At 37.6% G+C, this 22,342-nt stretch overlaps 3 protein-coding genes across 30 annotated transcripts in view; 1 reads left to right on the top strand and 2 right to left on the bottom strand.

Annotated features, from left to right (window-relative positions):
* Positions 1 to 135: 135 nt before the first annotated feature.
* LOC126594343 (putative zinc transporter At3g08650) lies at positions 136 to 14,337 on the bottom strand. 8 transcript variants are annotated; one of them, XM_050260596.1, is made up of 8 exons: positions 3,961 to 4,209; positions 3,812 to 3,841; positions 3,591 to 3,692; positions 2,753 to 3,399; positions 1,916 to 2,200; positions 1,673 to 1,801; positions 1,419 to 1,516; positions 136 to 1,260 (listed from the first exon to the last, which is right to left on the bottom strand). In XM_050260596.1, the coding sequence occupies exons 4-8, from the start codon at positions 3,221 to 3,223 to the stop codon at positions 447 to 449; spliced, it is 1,797 nt and encodes a 598-aa protein (XP_050116553.1). In that variant the 5' UTR covers positions 3,224 to 3,399; positions 3,591 to 3,692; positions 3,812 to 3,841; positions 3,961 to 4,209; the 3' UTR covers positions 136 to 446. The 8 variants fall into 8 exon arrangements, with proteins under 8 accessions (XP_050116553.1, XP_050116558.1, XP_050116554.1 ...); XM_050260601.1 differs by lacking the exons at positions 3,591 to 3,692; positions 3,812 to 3,841; positions 3,961 to 4,209 and adding exons at positions 13,369 to 13,572; positions 14,146 to 14,337 and having other exon boundaries at positions 2,753 to 3,196; XM_050260597.1 differs by lacking the exons at positions 3,812 to 3,841; positions 3,961 to 4,209 and adding an exon at positions 14,146 to 14,335.
* Positions 4,967 to 22,342, bottom strand: part of LOC126594340 (probable LRR receptor-like serine/threonine-protein kinase At1g06840) — a 34,768-nt gene continuing 17,392 nt past the window's right edge. The window contains exons 2-22 of one of the 8 annotated variants that reach the window (XM_050260587.1): positions 10,855 to 11,014; positions 10,312 to 10,414; positions 10,085 to 10,235; positions 9,921 to 9,992; positions 9,767 to 9,838; positions 9,488 to 9,631; positions 9,326 to 9,397; positions 9,136 to 9,207; positions 8,904 to 8,978; positions 8,688 to 8,756; positions 8,512 to 8,580; positions 8,266 to 8,337; positions 8,098 to 8,181; positions 7,886 to 7,954; positions 7,284 to 7,807; positions 6,921 to 7,076; positions 6,537 to 6,820; positions 6,362 to 6,413; positions 6,004 to 6,254; positions 5,761 to 5,895; positions 4,967 to 5,598 (exon numbers count right to left, since the gene is read on the bottom strand). In XM_050260587.1, coding sequence (XP_050116544.1) covers positions 5,254 to 5,598; positions 5,761 to 5,895; positions 6,004 to 6,254; positions 6,362 to 6,413; positions 6,537 to 6,820; positions 6,921 to 7,076; positions 7,284 to 7,807; positions 7,886 to 7,954; positions 8,098 to 8,181; positions 8,266 to 8,337; positions 8,512 to 8,580; positions 8,688 to 8,756; positions 8,904 to 8,978; positions 9,136 to 9,207; positions 9,326 to 9,397; positions 9,488 to 9,631; positions 9,767 to 9,838; positions 9,921 to 9,992; positions 10,085 to 10,235; positions 10,312 to 10,405 — 2,862 coding nt within the window. In that variant the 5' untranslated portion in view covers positions 10,406 to 10,414; positions 10,855 to 11,014 and the 3' untranslated portion in view covers positions 4,967 to 5,253. The other 7 variants (XM_050260589.1, XM_050260588.1, XM_050260586.1 and 4 more) reach the window with 7 other exon arrangements.
* The window catches only part of LOC126594349 (general transcription and DNA repair factor IIH subunit TFB5), a 31,965-nt gene continuing 26,036 nt past the window's right edge, over positions 16,414 to 22,342 (top strand). For 4 of the 14 annotated variants that reach the window (XM_050260639.1, XM_050260636.1, XM_050260644.1 and 1 more), the window contains exons 1-2: positions 16,417 to 16,811; positions 16,912 to 16,977. The gene's annotated coding sequence lies outside the window, so the exon portion shown is untranslated. Of the gene's footprint in view, positions 16,812 to 16,911; positions 16,978 to 17,070; positions 17,140 to 22,342 lie in introns of all 14 variants that reach the window. The other 10 variants (XM_050260633.1, XM_050260641.1, XM_050260643.1 and 7 more) reach the window with 6 other exon arrangements.

Below are 22,342 nucleotides of genomic sequence, written 5' to 3'. Positions count from 1 at the left end.
AAGAAATGGCGAGATTTCACAAGATTTAAGTCGGGAGCAATCCACACAGCATGCCCGTCCCCTTGCACTGTAGTTTGAATCTCTCGTTTTTTAGAATATCGAACGATAAAAAATGAGCTATCGACACAACAGCAGTTGTCTCTAACACCCTATATCAGGCCTTTTCTGTCGTTCCATGTAAAATTTTAGGGTCAAAGGGATCAATCCAGTTCCTCATTCTTTTCTGCAATATAAATGAACATACTTTATCACGAAAAAGACGTTACAACCTCCTCTAAAACCTGCCTCTGATGTTGCTCCTCTGTCCTCGCAGCATCTCTTCGATTTTTCAGCGGTATACTTTCCGGGGCACAGGTGCCAAACTTATATGCCTTGTACTTCAACCCCTCACAACCATGCAAAGGCACCTAAGCAATTACATTGACCAGCTGCAGCACTAGAGAATCTCATCTAACAGCCTCCGGTGCAGAATTACAGTAAGGTGTGTGCAAGCACACCAACTTTGTGCATGTCAAGCACAGAGTTGCAAATGCCACACCAATCAAAATCCCGCAGCTACTTTTCCGCACATCCAACTTCACTGCTCTCTTTACTACATTTCCAAAACTTGGGAGCAGTCCCCCACAAGCAAAAACCATCACATGGTCTAATCCGCTATAGTCAATTCCTGCGAGTATTGCTCCTATTGCTGATATTGGACCCACAAATCCAATTAAAGCAGCCGCCACAAGGGCCGCATGCCAGTTATCAGTAGCCCCAAAGATGCAGCTAGCCACAGCTGCACCTCGAGGGAGTCCATGTAGGGAGACAGGAAGGACCATGTGCCGACCAAGTCCATAAGCTTTTGGTGCAGCAACCCCTAGTGCAAGCCCTTCAGCCAAAGCATGGAAGGCAACAGCTCCACATGACAAGAATGCCTGGAGGGTGTGAATGCTTACTGGAAAACCATTTGCTGTGGGTAAGTTTTGAACTGAAGTTTTTTTGCGACCTGCGAGCTTCAAAATACTGGAGCTCAAAATATGGACGGATCCAGCTCCCATTGCAAGCAGAAATATAGTAGATAGAAATCCCATCTTTAACGAAAAAAGTAGCTGCAATGGTCTCCAGGCACCAAGAACAAAGGCAATGCCAGATGCTGCACCCATGAGAAGAGCATGCTGAAGATGAAAAGCTAAGGCAAATGCAACAAGAACAGTGCCACCGAGTAATGGTCCAAGACCAAAAAGTAATGAGACAAAGAAGCCAGAAGCATCCTCTGAGCTGTAACAATGTAAATTGTAAAATATAAGCGTATTCCCAAGGGTGGGGCAAATGTAGATTCTATATGTCAAGAAAACGTGTCAAAAGGAGGTCACCAAACAGTATAAACTACAAAAATTTGCGTAGTGACACAATTTTCAACATTAAATTTGACTCACTTGTAATCATGGGTGAAATTCTGAAAAAGAGTGCTAAGAGCTTCCATGAATGCTACAGAGAGAGTGGCTGCTGATGCAACCTGCGATGGAGAGGCTTCCTACAACCAAAATGCAAAAGAAGTTATTGAAAATGGAACACAGAGCATTGAGGAGACATTTGATAATGTAAATTGACAAGGATCTAAAAGCCTACTGCAAATGACTTAAGCATGTGAAGAAACAAGAAGCATGAAGAAGTCCCACACGAACCTTACCTTAAATGCATCAGGAAGCACCTCAGCAACAACCATCCAGATCATACATCCAGCAGCAAAGCCCGTACAGAAAGGAAGAAACTTGCTAAATGCATCAGCGCAGATGAAAGAAGGAACTGCTACAAGGGGCTGCAATAGCAACATATGCAGGAGACCATTTAAGTTAAAAGGCTCAACGAGCAAATCAACTAGAATTGGTTACATATTCTCAAATCCCATGAATTTTAAAAACTAAATAATTACCTGTGGTAATGATGTAATCACGCTCCATAACATGGCATTTTGCGGAGAAACACCCCTGGATGCAAGCACCATACTCACAGCTAAGCCTTCTGGTATGTTGTGTACAGCAATAGCCAAAGTTACCAAAAGTCCCTGAGAGAAACCCTTTGAGCCAGCAAAGGAAACCCCAACACCAGAACCCTCTCCGAACGAATGAAGAGTCATTATTCCAATCACAAGAACGACTTTAGTTGCATCTGCACCTTTGATGTCTAACATACTAACCTCTCCATAGTGTTCAAGAAACTGAAACCAGATATATATAACGATGTAAGACATAATGAGAGCTTGATGCATTCTAGCATTATGTAAAAGATAAGCCCACAATTATGCACAAGCAAACATTTTTCAATGAGATATTGTACAACTACAGTATTTGTTAGTTGATAAAATCTGAAAATTAAAAGCCAGGAAAACATCTTACCATCCATGTCCTCCCTCATGAAATGATAAAACTGAATAATTGAAAGGGATGCTTATGGACTATGAGGACAACTTATGCATATGCAAATCAGGTTTCTTGAAATATCGTGTTACACACCATAAAAGCTTTCTTTTTTGAAAGAACAGTGAAGAAGTCTATAATTTATTTTTTCAACTTTATAGATTATTGGTTCAGAAAGTAATCACACACGTTAACACTGCAAATAGAACAGGCCTAACCTCTCCGCCAAATGCAATCGAAATGTGTATTCTGTGGAACAGGAAGCAAATTTCTAGAAAGGGAAGAAGCAACTACAAGTACAAAAATGGCAAAAACATAAAAGATAGATGAAAATAAGGGAGATGATTCAATACCTGCTTGCACAGCCAAATAAAAAGGCCCCCAGCTAAAAGCCCATGAACGACCCAGTTCCCAGCACCATGACCTTGCCCTTCCTGTATAAGATCGAAGCTTGCAGCCAACATTACACCAGCTGCCATACCATTGCATAATCCCGCCCATTGTGGATCAAGCTCAACAAAGAAGAATGGGACCGCACCTAAACCTGTAGCAGCAGCCATTGCCAACGTAAATAACGCAACAGTAGAGACTGAGACTTTGCTGTTTGCGCTCTTCGCCTCACCCAGTCCATTTTTAGAAACCTCAAAATTTAAGGAACTCTCCTGACCAGTGCCATCAATAACATTACTTCTCACATTTTTGTGTGGAGGAGATCTCAGCTTTTGTGAAACTTCATTTTCCAACTCTGATGTAGCATATCCAAACAGAACTAGGGAGAACAGTGAAAATAATAGGACCTTCCTAAATGTGAACTCCATTTTCATTCGTACAGAGTTCACAAAAAGACAATAATTTTAACTTCAGGATCTTGAGAGAAGCTCCCTGTATTCTTCTCTTGGATGCAATCAGTAATACTGGGCTCTACTGAACCATCAGATGCCACTTATCCGCGATAGCGTAAGACACCCTGCCTTGATTGATGTCTGCCTTGTGGACAACCCTGCAGATTGCCGAAGGCTTCACTACATTAGTAATGCAATAACACTTCCACATTCCTTGGTTACACACGACACACCTTTTGATCTAAATTATGTTGTAAAACTATAGCTCTCAAATAAACGAAAAACAATTTGCTAAAATACGTAATTACTGATTAGTTTAGCACTAAATTGCACATCAAAGAAGATGAACCTTCACTGATTTACAAAATCGGACTGCAACCCGAAAATATAAGGCCTCAATAAAGGATACTGGCTTTGTAGATCATCACAAGCTCAGAGATATGTAACCCACCTTCACAAACAATGTGATAATACAGAATCCAACCGTTGTAAATTATATAAGCAATAACCTAAGTGATTAAATTAACAATTCAAGCAATTAATTTGAAATTAAGCAACTCATCACAATACCCTTTTCCGAAATTTCATCAAATTCTTCTCCTTTCAGACGAAATAACAGCAATCAAACAGCACATTACCAATGAATCAATCAAATAAAGAAAACCCCAAAAGGGAAATTGGGAATCAGAATAAGAAAATTGAGAAATAAAAAACCTTACCGATAGAACAAAAGAGGCCCGGCAAGGAAGGAAGAAAAGCAGCAGAGCGCGGGGGCTTGACTGAGACGTCAGTCAACCGCAATTCAGATGGGGACAGAAAAGGTTTCCCGGTAAAAATAAACCCTTCCGTCGAGTTTTGGCCTCGAAATTGAATTAAATTGAATTTGATTAAATAAATGTATAAGACAACGTGGGGATAATGAGATAAATTCGAATTTAACGTTTTGAGTAGTGGGAGTAAAATGGTGGTCCTCTTTGGGTGGGATTTGGATTTCATTTGCAAAAGGGAAAAATGGTGGGACTTTATTGGAATTTTATTAAATCTTGTGGGTCAGCAGTCAGAGCACTCAGCTCCTTGGTTTTGCCAAAACTAGAAGAAATTTTTCGTTATGATTGAATACGAGTCGTATATTATGTGCATTTATATGAGTGGTGAAATTTTTTATTTTTTAAGTTGTTAACTTTTTACCATCTTGTCTACCGGTCATTTTGAAAAATCTCTTCAAAACCAAGCTTCAGAAGTCAGAACACAAAAAAAGAAAAAAATTGTAAGAATTCTTTCAGCTTTTTATATTTTTTGAGATTGTCATAATTTCTCATTATGATATTTGAGATTAAAAATTGATAGTAGTGGTCTCTGAAATTGTCCACCGTCAATCATTTTGTGAAAATCTCCATCAAATTGAAAAAACCATTATTTCAAGTGGAGGGGTTGATTTGATAAAAATACCCTTAATTTAACAGAGATTTTCATGAAATGATCAAAATGATTGACATTGAGCAATCTCAGAGACCATACTAGCTAAAAATCATTGAGGTTTTAATTTTTTTTAGTTTGCATATGAAGTTTTGACATTCAACAAATTTACACATTCCGTTAAATTGACCATCAATTGTTAACTCTTATAGTAACACAGATGGTACAATTAGTGGATTTGGAGGAGGATTTAGACGGTTAATTTGACATAAGTTGGTTTTAATTTTCAGATAGTAGTAGAACAAGGTCTAGGATGCTAACTTATGTACATTGCCCATTACTCATCTTTTCGTTCTTTACATAGACAAAATCCGAGACAAAACTCCATTTTTTACATCCGAAAACTCGCACATCATGTTTTGTTTCTACGTCCCGGAAAACGGAGACAAGGTTAAAAGAAACACCCGAGACTCGTCTTTGTTTTAGTCGGAGGAGGAGGAGCTTTACTTCTTTGCATGCCACCAATATATACAGCGTCACTTGGCCAGCGTGCGAGGGGATTATAGTGAGAGGGACATGTGTGTGTAAACTTTTCTTCATCGAGGCACTATGGTCGGGACAACGCCACTGGTTAGATCACTTCCTGCCAGCAGGCTGGAGGACATGTTGGATCGGTCTCCGGTCATGAAGGACGACGAGGTTGGTGACTGGTCACTGTACGAGGAAGTAGATGGCGAGAATATGGTGTCGGTTGCCGGCATGATTTTGAGTATGTTTTCGATCTCCCTCACCACTTCCAGCATATGAGGGCGCTTATCTGGCTTTTCGTTACAACATCTGAGGGCCAAATCTAGAAACCTCTCAACACATTTGGATGGATAGGATCGCATTCTTTTGTCTATGATTGAGAACACCAGCCCTGCCTGATAAGCCAGATTCACCTGAAAAAGATGAATATAATTTCGCGATTATTAGCCTCAGCGAATAAATATTAGTGCTCGGTGTGTTGAGACAGGATCTGTGTCAGCATGCCGAACACTGGTGCATTTTTCAGACAAAATCTCAGCAACAGAAATCCCAAAGAAGTGATGTCTCAATGGTACCTCTCGAACTATGTTTTTGCCGTGTGAAATTGGCTGACCGCCGGTAAGGAGCTCCAGAAACACGATTCCTAGGCTATAGACATCGCTTTTGTCCGTCAACTTATTGGTCAGGAAATACTCTGGATCAATGTAACCCTGCAATGTATGATTCAAAAACAAAAGAGTTATGAATTAAACAACGCTTCTTGACGCTTATTTGTAATTCTACAGCTGGTTCATATGCTCTGCATGATTTTAACATACCGGCGTTCCTTTCACAACTGTAGATACATAAGAGGACCCGGTCCCTTCATCATCCTGCGGAGGTGCAAGTCGCGAGAGTCCAAAATCCGCCACTTTGGCCACGAGGTTGGAGTCCAAGAGTATGTTGCTGGCTTTGATATCCCGGTGGAATATTGGAGGATTTGCCTCGGTATGGAGATAAAGGATGCCTTTAGCGGAACCTAATGCAATGCGTAACCTCATAGTGAAGTCCAGGCTTCCCTTGGCTTTAACTGTCATATCATAGTGAGTACAAAACTTTAGAAGACGAGTATCCAGATACGCACACATGAATACGAGTAGTCATTTAAGAAACTGGGAATGCTGGAAATTTTCGTACCCCAAAGCCAGTCGTGTAAGGTACCATTAGGCATAAACTCGTAAACCAGCATCTGCACAAGCAACAAGAAGATATAATTTGATTAAAGATACAAGCAAATCATAAGAAAAACCAGCTGCAACTTATAGTGCAAGCAACAGCGATGAGTAATTGTTCATGACTGCAAGCTTCATACCTGCTCCCCTTCTTCATCACAATATCCCACCAAAGAGACTAGGTTTCGGTGATGTACCCTTGATAGCAGTTCTATCTCGGTCAAGAACTCCTTTTGGCCCTGTAAGGATCCTTCTTCTGCATGCTTTATGGCTACAGCTGTGTTATCGGACAAAATGCCTTTGTAAACTTTCCCATAGCCTCCTCGTCCAAGTTGCATTGAAGTATCGAAATTCTGAGTAGCTACTTTCATTTCTTTGAAAGTGAACGCCTTTACACCTTCAATTCTCATAGAGATCTTTAAGGCTGCAAAGAGCGGTAAGGACTTCATTCTACTTTCTAGGATGATAGTCACCGGAATAGCATCTTCAAAATTTGGTCTTATCAATTACAATTAAGAGCTTACATGAATGTCTCCGTGATGGTGGTGGGTAACGGTGTTTGACATATCTTTTGGTCACAAGCATGGCTATTGCAGGAATAATGACAACAGCAGCAATGCATCCTATTATAACACCTGCTAAAGCTCTCTTGCTAATGCCCTTTTGCCGCTCAACAATCACTATAACAACGAAACAAATAAGTTACTCAACCAAGAATTAGAAACATGTTCTCGTCTTTATGACATGCTATCAAGGCAATCAATTTGTCAAAGTTACTAACACGTAAAAATAAGGGAATCCAATTCCAAGCAAATATAAAAATGCAGCAAAATATCCAGACGACTTTGAAAGAACAAAAATAAACATGTTTGGAATAAAATACGTACTGTTCGAATAAGGTCCCAGCAGAGTGAATTTGAGAAGCTCATACGGTCCAAAGAAATCAGTTGGAGGAACATCCCATGATGTAAGCTGGCCTCTCAATCGCTGAACCTCACTTGCATTAAATAAATTCAAGTGTGGATTGATGAACATGGGAAAAAACTTCATATGCATCAGCAAACGAGGCCCTTCTTGCCAGACAAATGAATCAATTGATAATTGATAAAGGCGCAGGTTGAGAACACTAGTTAAGTAGATTTCAAAATTGTGTTTATGAGGAGAAAAATATGAAAAACTCGGACTTTTTAGACGATATTCAACTCTTAAAGGTGATGCACAAAAGCATGGAACTGGGGAAGATGGGACATATTCGTAGAAATAGTCTGTTGGACATTCTTGGCTAGAGCAGGTCATTGGTTGAGTGGAGTTTATCGAGTTTTCAGAGATCCCGTCTCCTCCAGCTTCAGATCGACAGAACTGGCCTATATTTGGTACACTTGCACTCTTGCAGACAGGATTTCCTGCAAGCCTGAGAAAAGCTGCTGTAAGTAAGAATCTGAAATTATCGAAGTAAAACAAGGTGTAATGTTGCTAATAATTTTCATACCTCAAAGTGACATTTTCAGGAGGATTTAGCTCTTCCGATATTTGTGAAAGCAAATTGTTCCGAAGATCACTGCAATAATCGACTAGCATATAAATTTCACTCTAAAATCTTACTATAATTCATTGCAAAATTTAAATCAAAGGTCACTGAAAAGGGAAAGCACTCCAAGAAATCTAATAATTTATGCTGCTCTTTCTGCTCGAGGAACATACAGTGCAAATCTAGCTGTTGTACTGAAAGGTATATTCCGCCACATAGCAGGGACAGAACCCGTAATAAAATTGTCGTGGAGCGACCTGTAATAGAATCATTATAAGAATCTGATCTAGTGTTCATATACAATCCGAAACAAAAATTTAGGGAAGTAGACAGATTCTTACACTTTCTCCAGAGCTGGAAGATCATAAAAACTCTCAGGAATCGATCCATTAAGATGGTTGTCTGACAGAATGCTGCGATAGTAACGAGCATGTCAACAAGAAAGGTGCTTAAATCAACCATATTAACTACAGATAGTGATATCTAATAATTTTCTTGTGCCCCATTCATTTAAATTTAACATACTGATGAACCAAAGTGAAGTAAACATAGAACATGTTACAAATTTACGCAGGCCAGCAACATACATTGTTGTTATATTGTGAGAAAGTCTGTGTGACGGTATGGATCCAGAAAGTTGATTCCGGCTTAGATCTCTGTGCCATGAAGACAGTAAAAGGTTAGGCAATAGGAGCATGAATGGAAGACTAAATAAACGCATTATAGTGCTGATTGAACGTCGTTGAACCATATCAATACCTACATATAACTAAGGTTAGCTATCCTGCTAAAGTCAGGAATTTCTCCCTGCAAACTGCAATTCCTAAGACTTCTGCCAAATCAGAAAGACAAAAACAAAAAAAAAAGTATCAGAAATCCTTCGAAACAAATTTTTGCACCATGTAATAAACGCAAAATAAAGCATCCCGAGAAGCAGAAATACTGGAATCAAAGAAGGGGAAGTAATAAAAGAACTTACAGTTTTGTTAATCTGGAAAGGTTTCCATAAGAGGCTGGAATCTCAGTCCCACTGAAGTTGTTGTTATCGCACTGACTGAAAAATGGAAGGAACAACATATATAAAGAAAGATATTATTTCTGTCAACCAAGAAGAAAATCTGGTCAAGAAGAAACTTTACCAACTAAGATCCGATAAACGGAAACAAGTTACTCCAAATTAAAAATGCAGACAGTGTCGGAATATGACATACATGATGCGCACATTCGGTAACATGGATAATTCTGGTGGTAGATATCCGGATAAGTTATTATTATCGAAAAGCCTGTAAAATTTTGTGTCAAATGTACACAGTCAGGAATCAGCCAATAAGTATCAATACAGACGACTTCCAAAAACAACACAAGAAAATTATACAAGAACAAGACAATATAAAATCTCACAAGTGAAGAAGATTGGATGCTTTAGAAAGCTCAGGTGGAATTTGACCGCTGAAGGAGTTGTTGTTCAAGTGGCTGCGAAGCAAGGTACATGAAGCTGTCAAACATGAGAAACGTAAAACGTAACCTGACTTTAAGTAGTATTTAGCTTGAACATGTACTTACAAATGTTTTAAACTGGCCATGTTAGCAAATGATTTTGGAATTGGACCTGACATATAGTTCTGATCGACTTGTAGTCTAGTTAAATTTGTAAGATAACCGAGCTCAGGAGGTAAGGAACCAGATAGTTTGTTTCCATTCAAGAGCCTGCATAAAAATGCATCACAACAAAAAGATAATAAATTTTGTACCTTAAAACAGTGATTTATGTTGATATTTCTTTACATGAATAGGGTGGATGTACAAAAATACGTTGACAAAATAACATGAACTCAAACTTACAAGAGCTTCAAGGATGAAATGTTTCCGATCTCCTTCGGTATAGGTCCACTTAATTCATTCCACATGAAATCTCTGCCAGCAAAGAGGAAATATAAATGTCATCAATTAGAAAATAACTAAACGATAATCCGAAGAAACTGTCGAAAAAACTCACAATATCAGAAGTTGGGATAGTTGGCCAAGCTCAGGTGCTAAAGTTCCTGAGAGATTCATATTCAGCAGTTGGCTGCATCAAATTATGATTACGAATAAAATTCAGTGACAGACAGCACTTATGTTATTTAAAAACGATAGAGCAGTATGAAAACAAATACATACAGTTCCCGGAGGTGCAAGTATCCATCATCCCCAACAGCATCAAGACAGAAAACTCCGGTCCAATGAGATTCGCAAGGATCCCCGTCGTCCCAATTCCTTAGATGATTCTTAGGATCAATTAATCTGCTCTTGATTGCTCTCAGTACATTGACTGCAGGGGCACAAACCATAAGTTATACTCTTCAATCTCATCGTATAAAGCAGCAAAGATTGAGCCAAAAATTCACCTTCTGAAGGATTTGTAACTTTTGCAACGGCAAACAGCACGAAGCAAGAACACAGGAGAGCAACGACACATCCAGAAGCTCTCAGCTTTAGCATTCTCACACCCTATGGAACCAACCCAAATGAGCAATATCCAACAACTATTCAAATTTCAAGCTACAAATTACCTTAATTCTCAACTTTCTTTCTCACAAGAAGTAAACTAGAACAGGCAACAGAGTTATAGAACAAGATAGAAATAGATAAGGAAACTGTTAATAGTGGCACGCTCGCAATATCTAATCTCTCGGCCTGTTCCAGTGGCTAGTGCGCTTTCGGGTAAATAAAACAGTTACAAAATACCTCTCAACTTCTAACAAACATGTAACTGCAACCTACAATTTACCTAAAAATCTAAACTTCCTTTCGTAAGAAGTAAACTAGAACAACATGCAACAGAACAATATAAGAAGGGATAAGGAAACTGCTAGTAGTGGCACGCTCGCAATTTCGGGCAGACAAAAACAGTAACAACTTTCGTGTCGATTTCAAAAGAAAAATCATACCTGCCAGCGTATTGGTGGACTTTGAGACTTTGCGACTTATGAGTTAACTTATGAGACAGGTACTTAGGAGGGACAGGAACACAGTTCCAAAATCGAAGTCAAGTCAATAGGAAGGATGGTAAGGACGAAGACGATGAAGTCCTGAAACATCATTGTCGACCTGATAAGATTTATCATGAGTTCCAACACTGAATTATGGTGCCTTGGATTTTCAGTTAGTTGGAATAAGCATTGGTGTTTTGTTCTGTTTGATGCTTTTTTTAGTCCAAAGTTTTTTAAGTGCAAGAGATCGAATGAAGATACTTCGAGATACGGCGTCTGGCTTTGTCTCAGAGCTAGTGGATGTGAAGGCAAAGGTTGTTAACGTTTGGGAGACGACTTCTCTGTTCCTACATTACGTTGACCTAAGATTTCCACGAACCTTCGTTTTAGTGCTGTTGTTGGTCACATATCCAACTGATCACTTGATCACATACTTTGTTTATCATTTTTTTAGTGCTTACATGTTAAACGAAATGATTTATGCGCACATTTTTTCTCCTTTTTGATATTGTTTGTTTATTTTCGTTTGATTCTTCTTTGTTTTGTTCGATCCAAATACTAGAAAGTGGAAAAGAATAAGCGTGTGCACAAGGGGAAAAAAATATGTAGAAATCATTTTCGTAAGAGGAGAAAGAAAATGGTGCGTTTAGCTGCTTTGGACGAGTGATATTAGGAAGCAGAGAATTGAATAAAAATTCAGATCGATAAGCAAATTTTAAATCACTTGAATTTTAAGTTTCTTTACGTCGGTGCTCATAAACATTGAAAATTGGATGTGCTTTGTGACTGAGTGGCCTCAGTGTTGACTTACTTCAAATTGCTTGGCTAAAAGCATGCAAATTGCTTTGGTTAAAAGCACTTTATGACAATTAAAAAGGTTTTTGGTTACATTTGGTTTCTAGAATTGGATTCAAAAGTGCTCATCGACTTTAACAAGTGCTTCTTCGGTGTGGCTCTAATGAAAACATTTCTAATAAAAGCGTTTATCAGCAAAAGTACTTCTTAAAGCGGTAGCCTAAATTACCTAACATCCAAGGTTCCTAATGTAGTTATACGTCAAGCTAATCACATGATAATGTGATATTAGCAAGAAATACAGTTGTCGGTATAAGATATAGTTACCGTGTTATTCTGAATACCATGAAGTTTCTCTCCTCAAGTAGTCCTCAGCTCCATGATGTCATTGATTCAAACTGCAATTTAAAATCGGACAAGGATTGTTTGCCCTCCACTTCCGGTGTCCTTCCCGTGCCCTCCTGTTTTGTGTGGTCACGGTTAAGCCACGTTAACATTTTATATTGTTTTTTATAGATATAATAAGACAAAAATGAATAGTAATATAAAATGTTGATGTAGTTTAATCGTGATCACACAAACAAAAGAGCACGAAAAAAACATCGGAGGGCAGACCATCCTTGTCCTTTAAAATGACGTCCAATCCAATTATCTCTCTTAGAAATTTCATTTCATCGGTTCCAGTCACATAAATGTTCCCTATTTGCCATTTAATAATCTCGTCCAGTTGCATTTAGAGAGTTTCCTAATGCTTTGCTTACTGTCCACACACGTGTTTTCAAGTCAGTAGCGTTTCTAAATCAAATGTTGACATTATTAGGTTTTTTATTGATAAAATATATTTAAATAAACACCCAAACGAAAATAAATGATGTGGATGGCTCCATTGTTTGCACATGCAACCGCCCTCCCCAAATAAATCTTGAAAATTTCTGTTGTCCTTTTTCTTACATGATATTTTTTAATTTGTCGAAAATATGATTCGATACATTAAGTGTTATAATACAAATAGTTTGGTACTAGAAGAAAAAGAATTCAACCATTTATATTATGGCACTTGATACATCAAGACATATTCCCAGAACACTAAAAAATTCTCCTTCCTTACAAGGATAAGACAATTCAAGAGGTCCAAATTGTAAGTTAATACATGTCATAATACAAATAGTTAAGTACCTGAATAAAAAAAATTTAACCACTTATATTATGACACTTGATACAAGGATAAGACAATTCAAGAGGTCCAAATTGTGGATTGATACATGTCATAATACAAATAGTTAGGTACTTGAAGAAAAAAAAATTCAAGTACTTATATTACAACACTTGATACATCGAGATGTATCCGGCACCCTAAAACAATATCCTTCCTTACAAGGTAAGACAATTCAAGAGGTTCAAATTGTGGTTAAGAAAATTCAAGAGTCCAAATTGTGGATTAATACATGGTGACATGAGGATCCATCCGAATTCCGGATTTATGTAAGACCTCACATGAACTTGTAGCTGTACGCAGCTCGGATTCTTCATCGAGAGATGCCAACTTGTTTGAGTGACTCGTTTGGTGCTTAGGACTAGATTGAAAAACTCGTTTAATTTTAAGGCATACTGATGGTCGAGGTGATCTGATGTAGCATATCCAAACAGAACTAGGGAGAACAGTGAAAATAATAGGACCTTCCTAAATGTGAACTCCATTTTCATTCGTACAGAGTTCACAAAAAGACAATAATTTTAACTTCGGGATCTTGAGAGAAGCCCCCTGTATTCTTCTCTTGGATGCAATCAGTAATACTGGGCTCTACTGAACCATCAGATGCCACTTCTCCGCGATAGCGTAAGACACCCTGCCTTGCTTGATGTCTGCCTTGTGGACAACCCCTGCAGATTGCCGAAGGCTTCACTACATTAGTAATGCAATAACACTTCCACATTCCTTGGTTACACACGACACACCTTTTGATCTGAATTATGTTGTAAAACTATAGCTCTCAAATAAACGAAAAACAATTTGCTAAAATACGTAATTACTGATTAGTTTAGCACTAAATTGCACATCAAAGAAGATGAACCTTCACTGATTTACAAAATTGGACTGCAACCCGAAAATATAAGGCTTCGATAAAGGATGCTGGCTTTGTAGATCATCACAAGCTCAGAGATATGTAACTCACCTTCATAAACAATGTGATAATACAGAATCCAACCGTTGTAAATTATATAAGCACCCTTAATGCCAATAACCTAAATAATTAAATTAACAATTCAAGCCATTAATTTGAAATTAAGCAATTCATCACAATACCCTTTTCCGAAATTTCATCAAACTCTTCTCCTTTCAGACGAAATAACAGCAATCAAACGGCACATTACCAATGAATCAATCAAATAAAGAAAACCCTAAAAGGGAAATTGGGAATCAGATTAAGAAAATTGAGAAATAAAAAACCTTACCGATAGAACAAAAGAGGCCCAGGAAGGAAGGAAGAAAAGCAGCAGTGCGCGGGGGCTTGACTGAGACGTCAGTCAACCGCAATTCAGATGGCGACAGAAAAGATTTCCCGGTAAAAATAAACCCTTCCGTCGAGTTTTGGCCTCGAAATTGAATTAAATTGAATTTGGTTAAATAAATTTATAAGACAACGTCAAATTCGGGGATAATGTGATAAATTCGAATTTAGCGTTTTGGAGTAGTGTTAGGAAGATGGTGGTCCTCTTTGGGTGGGATTTGGATTTTATTTGCAAAAAGGAAAAATGGTGGGACTCTGTTGGTATTTTATTAAATCTTGTGGGTCAGCAGTCAGAGCACTTCAGCTCCTTGGTTTTGCCAAAACCAGAAGAAATTTTTCGTTGTGATGAACACAAATGATATATTACGTGTGTTTATATAAGTGGTGGAAAATTTTATTTTAAGTTATTAACTTTTTAACCCACATATTCAATCATTTGTATAGTGACATGTGGTGTACTACCTTGTATACCGGTCACATTAAAAAATCTCTCCAAAACCAAGACTTCAGAAGTCAGAACACAAAAAAAGAAAAAAATTGTAAGAATTCTTTCAGCTTTTTATATTTTTTGAGATTGTCATAATTTCTCATTTTGATATTTGAGATTAAAAATCGATAGTGGTAGTCTCTGAGATTGTCTACCGTCAATCATTTTGATCATTCTGTGAAAAATCTCTGTTAAATTGAAAAAATCATTACTTGGAGGGGTTGATTTGATAAAAATACCCTTAATTTAACGGAGATTTTCATGGAATAATCAAAATGATTGACGGTGGACAATCTCATAGACCATTTTAGCTAAAAATCATTGAGGTTTTAATTTTTTTTTGTTTGCATATGAAGTTTTGACATTCAACAAATTTACACATTCCGTTAAATTGACCATCAATTGTTAACCGTTATAGTAACACGGATGGTACAATTAGTGGATTTGGAGGAGGATTTAGACGGTTAATTTGACATAAGTTGGTTTTAATTTTCAGATAGTTAGTAGTAGAACAAGATCTAGGATGCTAACTTATGTACATTACCCATTACTCATCTTTTCGTTCTTTACATAGACAAAATCCGAGACAACACTCCATTTTTTACATCCGAAAACTCGCACATCATGTTGTTTTGTTTCTACGTCCCGGAAAACGGAGACAAAGTTAAAAGAAACACCCAAGACCCGTCTTTTTTTCAGTCGTCGTCGTCGGAGCTTTAGGCCATCTTCAACCGATGGCTGGTCAGAGGGCTCGTTTTAGCTCTCTGGCCCTCCAAGATTCACCAAGATATTAATATTTTAATGAACAGTACATGACCATATTTGCCTCCGTCTCCAACCGAGGGCTAGAGGGCTCGTTTTAGCTATTTCACAAAAAACCGTCTCCAACCGAAGGCCAAAGGGCCATAGAGCCAAACATAATTTATTATTTAAAAACTACAATTTAAATTCATATTATTTAATGTTGTTTCATATTGTTTAATGTTGTTTCATGTTACTTAATTTAATTTAATGTTGTATAATGACTCAGGAAGTTATAGGAAAAAAAATAGAATTTAAAAAAAATATGAAACAAATTTTGTGAAATAGAAGTTATAGGAAAAAAATGGAATTTAAAAAAAATATGAAATAAATTTTGTGAAATAGAAGTAATAGGAAAAAAATGGAATTTAAAAAATATATATTGAAGGAAATATTGCAAATGAAGTGAAGAATTGAAAGAACTTCACCATATTTATAGAAGAAAAGAAATGTTTAAATAAAATAAAAAATAAAAAATAAACCCAACGGCTAGCTGCAATAGCTAGCCGTTATATTAAAAAAAATTAAAACTATTAGTGTCGGTTATAACCGACATTTATAGTAAATTAAAAAAAAAAATTTGCCTATGAATACCTATTACTGTCGGTTATAACCGACATCAATAGGAAAACTATATAAAAAAAAATAGCCAGCCCTTTGGCCCTTTGGCCCTTTGAAATTCTGTGGGGCCCTCCCAGATTCCCGAGCACTTTGGCCTAGCCCTCGGTTGGAGACGATTTTAGGGCTATTTTCAGCCCTCTAGACCTTTCGGTTGGAGATGGCCTTACTTCTTTGGTATTTATATTATACATATCCTAAAACCCAACAGAACAAATCACTGTTCATTAACAGTGTTCTCCCATTTCCATCCCTGCTTCGTTTTTGTTATTTCAACTTTGCCCTTCCTTCCTATATCTCGACCCAGCTTTTCTCTAGATGCTTCCCCACCGTTTCAGACTCTAAACCCACCTTTTCGACTCCTGCTCTCACCGCCTCCCTCCTCGCCTCACTCTTCTCTGCACCAAGCCGCTCGATTTAGGAAGGGCTTCACCATTTCTCTTCAATCGAGGTCTCTATTTCTGGATCTTTCTTTTGCTTTCGCCTATTCTCTCTCGCATATCTCCATTTGCTTTGTTTCTGGCCGTCCTTTTTTCTCCGTTTTAGCTTCTGTTTTCTTCATTGTGTTGCTTCGTTGTTCAAAACGCGGACCATTTTTCTTGGTTGTTCTTCGATTAGTGGTCACAGTTGTTAATTTCTCTGCCTTTTTGGTTCGATTCCAATAATTTTTTGGGTTTTTGGTTCGTTGAATCCCGGTTTTCCAAGTAAGTTTTACATGTATATTACCGCACGGGGTTTCGATTTTCCATGTTTTTTTGGATTTTTTTTTGTTAATATCTCATGGGCTTTGCTTTTTGATTTCAGAAATTTTGTGCCTATCTTAGGTTCGCTTCGAACTTGGTTGCGACCGATCTAATCCGGCGTTTCCAGGTGAGTTTTGCATGTTTATCAGCTTATATGGTTTCGATCTTTTGTTTTTCGTTGGATCGTTGTTGTGTGTGTCTGATGCGTTTTGTTTTCCAGATTCGGGAAACAGTCCCTTTCAGATTTTTGAATTTTCGATTCTGATTCTTGGAACTCTCTATGCTAAAGGTATATAAATGTATTATTTGTTTTTTCCTTTGTTTTCTTTGCGGCTGAATTTTTTTTTGTTTTTTTTGGTTTTGTTTTGGTGATTTGGGACTTTTTTGTGCGTCTTTGGGTTGTTAATTGGTGATGCATATTTTCTTGCTGATTTTTGTGCTAGCAATTTTATTTAAATCCATAGCTTCTTCTATTTATTTGATTTGCTGTGATGGTTATGCTTGATTCATAAGATTTGAGGTTGTGGTGATAACATTGGAAGAGTGATATCTACGTTATTTTGGATTTGTAAAAGTTTTTTTGTTAAAGTGATGGGTAAAATTTCATATGTAGTGTAGGGTCAAGTTTAATAATCATTAATGCGACTTGGTATATGTTTGGTAGAAACGCTATCAAATTGTAGATACACAGTTTGTTGGTGCAGGAGGGGGTTGGAAAATTTTTTCATTATGTTTTTTATGGTACCTGCCTACTCCTTAATTAATTTTTTTTATTAATTCAACTTTAACCACTGATTATTACAATTCTACTATTTTTGCTGGTGAAGGTACAGATAATGGTCTGGACTATAAAGGAAGCTTGCTTTGTGTTGGAAGTACGTTGATGTCTTGGGCTCCCATCGAAATCTCTGATATCACTCCTCATAGGTATTTGCTCTGCACTTTTTTTCTCCTTTCTTTTTTTTTCAAATGTATACACGAAAACTTTGGGATGTCAATGATAACGTGTCTATATAATTGTACCAACACAATGTACCACTATGTTATTTTGATGCATTTTCTACAAATTTAGGATTTAGATAGAGTAATGATTGAGATAAGGGTATGATGTGGCTGATATGAACGCAATCCACTTCTTGCCTTCATAACGTGGATGTTGAATGCAAGCACTTTTTTAATTTTATATGCAAACAAAATCAAACCTTCTGTTTGCTTTCGTTTTTTTGCTTGCTTCTGTTTTCAAATTTATTTTAATATAATTTTTGTTTTGGGATTAATTACATGCTTAGAGTTTTAGTAGATTTGGATTAAATTTTGGTTGAACAGATTGTGCAGTTGCAAATCTTGATCTGATGGATAGGATTGTCTAAAGAATTTGTGGATTTATCTCATCTAAAATTATTTATATTTTTAAGATTATAAATTGTTTTATGATGCCAAGTTTGGTAGAAAGAAAACGCCAGAGCCGCAGCAGAACGGGCAGTCCACTGCTGGAGTTGTGAGTAATGGGAGTAGTAATTCCCGTGTGGCAGCAAATGGGAATATGTGAAGAGAAAACTGACTTGGCCATCTATGAGCAATTTCAATACCAGGTTGTGGATTTGATCTTATCATATGCTACATTGCATTTGACTCATTGCATAGACTTTGTAGAGTTGGATTCATTAGCATTTGATTTTCTCGGATTTTTTACATGTATTTGCGGTGACACGGGATGAATTCTAGGATGGAGGTGGAAGTATTTGGAAGAATCAGATGTGCCTATTCATTTGCAAGGTGATTGTTTTACAGCTTAAAATACCGTGCAAATTTATTTCACTAACATTGCATTGGTTTTTTAATTTGAAATGTTGTTTTGGTGTGTGAAAATCGAAGAACTTTTAGATGTTTGCAAATTTGGTTGACACTTGAGTGGAATTCATTTTGGTCAAGGCATTGGTTTGTGGCCATTTGGAATTCATTTTGCTAAAATAAGATAAATCTCTTTTTGCAGCTTGCAATTGGCTTTCAATTAGAGAACTGTACAAGGTTTTTTTTTTTTTTTTTTTTTTTTGTTCTTTGACCAAAGCTTTAAGAGCTCTGTGTTAACATGGTCCTAAGGGATTCCTTGGATCATTTTGCTTGAGATGAGCTGTGTTTTGGAAATTCTATGAATATAATTGACAAGGATTCTTGAATTTATGAGTGTTCAATTAGGTTCTACTAAATTAACTGTTTTTGAGAAATTTTCTTTGTCTTTATTTTTTTTGAGATTTGATGGTGTTTTTCTTTAGCCTGAATACCTTCGATGGTTCCTAGATTATATCTCCAACATTCCTTAGAAGAAGATGGTTGCTACTGTGTTGCATTCTACTTCCTTGGGCTGTAACCATAGGTTACTGTGCATCCTTGCTGCTCAATGTGCTCATCAAAATATAAAAAAATGAATATTTTCAGTCAATTTAATTATCATTTTGTTATATTTTTTTGTTTGTTGATTAATGTTTGCAGATATATGGAACATTTGCAAATTCACTTCATCACACATACATTAAATGATTGCTAAGAACTCTTCTTCTGCAGCCACTATTGGGCCTTCTAGGACATTGTCTTCGGCTATGTATGTCGAGTCCAAGAGGGTGCGGGTGTGGACAGAGAGCAAACAGGTTATGATGGCCACCGTGGAAAGAGGTTGGAAGACCTTGGTGTTAGGTTCTAAGAACCATGAGCTTGCTGATGAGTGGTCCCGTAAGATCATTAAAACTATTTAAGTTTTGGGTTTTGCTGTAATTAATTGAAAATTTGATAAAGACATTGCTTGCACTCAAAATATACCTATTTTTACTTATTTGAGCAATTTGGGTAAAATATGGCATTTGGAGGATAAATGAGCAAGAAGACTAACTTTGAAGATATTTAGCTATCAAGTGGAGGGGTTTGACACTATAATATTGTTTCTCCTATTTGTTTGGGTGGTGGAAGTTTGTCAAGCCTTTGTTTGATCAACAAATTGCATGCTTGCAAAAGGGTTGGAAGGCAACATACGGATGTGGATGCAGAGAACATGTGAAAGAAGCCAACTTGCTTCTTTTAAATGTTAGTTTATTACAAGTGGGAAGACATGTGATGAAAGCATGTGGTGGAAATGCAAGTTCCCCTTTTAATATTATTTCTCCATGCAAGTTGACAAGTGAAATACAAACTGCCCAAGTTTCTTTCGGGCAGATGCAGTGTCTTCAACATGGGGTTTCCTCCAGATCTCTATTTAAAGAAGCCCAAACACAAGGATTATGGACACTCAAAACAACCAATCAAAACTCTACTCAAATTAGCTCATCAGCTTCCTTGTAGACATTTATTTTTAGCCAAGCATCCTTTGCTTTTCTTGTTTATTAGCTTTGCTACTCACTTGTAGTATCGATCTGATTTGTAGCTTTTATGTACAACCCTCTTTCAGTCATTTAATCTACAAGCAATCTGCAATATACTAGTCACTTTCCTCTATCATTTATATTTCCAAGCAACCTTGTCATTTACATATTGTTCTATCTCTCCATATAAGTAAAGTCCTTATTTTTAAGGCAAACAAAGAACCTTAATTTGAGTAACTCCCACTCAATGGCACAATCTCTTGGTTCGAAGTCAAACTCAGGCGCAACCTCAATCAATCAAATCCCGTCTACTAGCGGCATCTAGTAGTGGCACGCCCGCACCCACCAATCTCGTATGTGAAGTAAATCCCCGGCTTGCCCGCAAGGCCCATGGCGGGTTTAGGGAGCAAACAGACATTATCTTTACAATTCTAGGGTGCCCATTTTGGGATTGTTTTGGAGTATAGAGAATTTTTGCACCAATGTCTTATTCCTGGATTTCCTGATGATTTAGCATTGAGATGTTAGGCAAAGGTGTCTCATGGGAATCACAGATTGCTCAAAACTATCTAAAAAAAGTGGAGAGATTTGTTACTAGCTCAAACTATGCCTACTATGAAGCTATAGAAAAATGGTGAGGAAATTGGCTATTTGTTATTGACGAAATATAATCCAATAGCTAATAAGTATGCTCCTATATTCGACACTTAAAATATGTCTGGAACTGATGTTACCATTACTACTTTCATTCTGACAGAAGGAAAGGTTTTTCATTTTCTACTTCTAGCTATATTAAAAGTCGGTTGTGCAAACTATCATTATAGGGGATCCCTTCATATATATTAGTTAATTCTTGCTAAGATTTGTCCAAACTGTTTTTGTTATGTCAAAGTTGAAACCTTTTTTTAGGGTTGTAAATAGATTTCACATGTATGTAAATAGTATATGTACACAGTATAACATTCTACATATTTTATACGATTTAAACACCCGTAGCATTGCGCGGGCACTTTTCCTAGTTGGTATATATACAGTGTCACTTGGCCAGCGTGCGAGGGGATTATAGTGAGAGGGACATGTGTGTATAAACTTTTCTTCATCGAGGCTTTATGGTCGGGACAACGCCACTGGTTAGATCACTTCCTGCCAGCAGGCTGGAGGACATGTTGGATCGGTCTCCGGTCATGAAGGACGACGAGGTTGGTGACTGGTCACTGTACGAGGAAGTAGATGGCGAGAACATGGTGTTGGTAGCCGGCATGATTTTGAGTATGTTTTCGATCTCCCTCACCACTTCCAGCATATGAGGCCGCTTATCTGGCTTTTCGTTACAACATCTGAGGGCCAAATCTAGAAACCTCTCAACACATTTGGATGGATAGGATCCCATTCTTTTGTCTATGATTGAGAACACCAGCCCTGCCTGATAAGCCAGATTCACCTGAAAAAGATGAATATAATTTCGCGATTATTAGCCTCAGCGAATAAATATTAGTGCTCGGTGTGTTGAGACAGGATCTGTGTCAGCATGCCGAACACTGGTGCATTTTTCAGACAAAATCTCAGCAACAGAAATCCCAAAGAAGTGATGTCTCAATGGTACCTCTCGAACTATGTTTTTGCCGTGTGAAATTGGCTGACCGCCGGTAAGGAGCTCCAGAAACACGATTCCTAGGCTATAGACATCGCTTTTGTCCGTCAACTTATTGGTCAGGAAATACTCTGGATCAATGTAACCCTGCAATGTATGATTCAAAAACAAAAGAGTTATGAATTAAACAACGCTTCTTGACGCTTATTTGTAATTCTACAGCTGGTTCATATGCTTTGCATGATTTTAACATACCGGCGTTCCTTTCACAACTGTAGATACATAAGAGGTCCCGGTCCCTTCATCATCCTGCGGAGGTGCAAGTCGCGAGAGTCCAAAATCCGCCACTTTGGCCACGAGGTTGGAGTCCAAGAGTATGTTGCTGGCTTTGATATCCCGGTGGAATATTGGAGGATTTGCCTCGGTATGGAGATAAAGGATGCCTTTAGCGGAACCTAATGCAATGCGTAACCTCATAGTGAAGTCCAGGCTTCCCTTGGCTTTAACTGTCATATCATAGTGAGTACAAAACTTTAGAAGACGAGTATCCA

The sequence above is a fragment of the Malus sylvestris genome, chromosome 12, assembly GCF_916048215.2.
Source record: "Malus sylvestris chromosome 12, drMalSylv7.2, whole genome shotgun sequence".
NCBI lineage: Eukaryota > Viridiplantae > Streptophyta > Magnoliopsida > Rosales > Rosaceae > Malus > Malus sylvestris.
This window is presented reverse-complemented; position numbering and strand designations above follow the sequence as displayed.

Coding starts and splice junctions, on each gene's coding strand:
- LOC126594343 (XM_050260601.1), bottom strand. CDS start 13,395: ATGAAAATGGAGTTCACATTTAGGAAG. Junction 2,201..2,752: donor TTATTTGGCTGTGCAAGCAG/GTATTGAATCAT, acceptor ATCTGGTTTCAG/TTTCTTGAACACTATGGAGA. Junction 1,802..1,915: donor TGATTACATCATTACCACAG/GTAATTATTTAG, acceptor TTGCTATTGCAG/CCCCTTGTAGCAGTTCCTTC.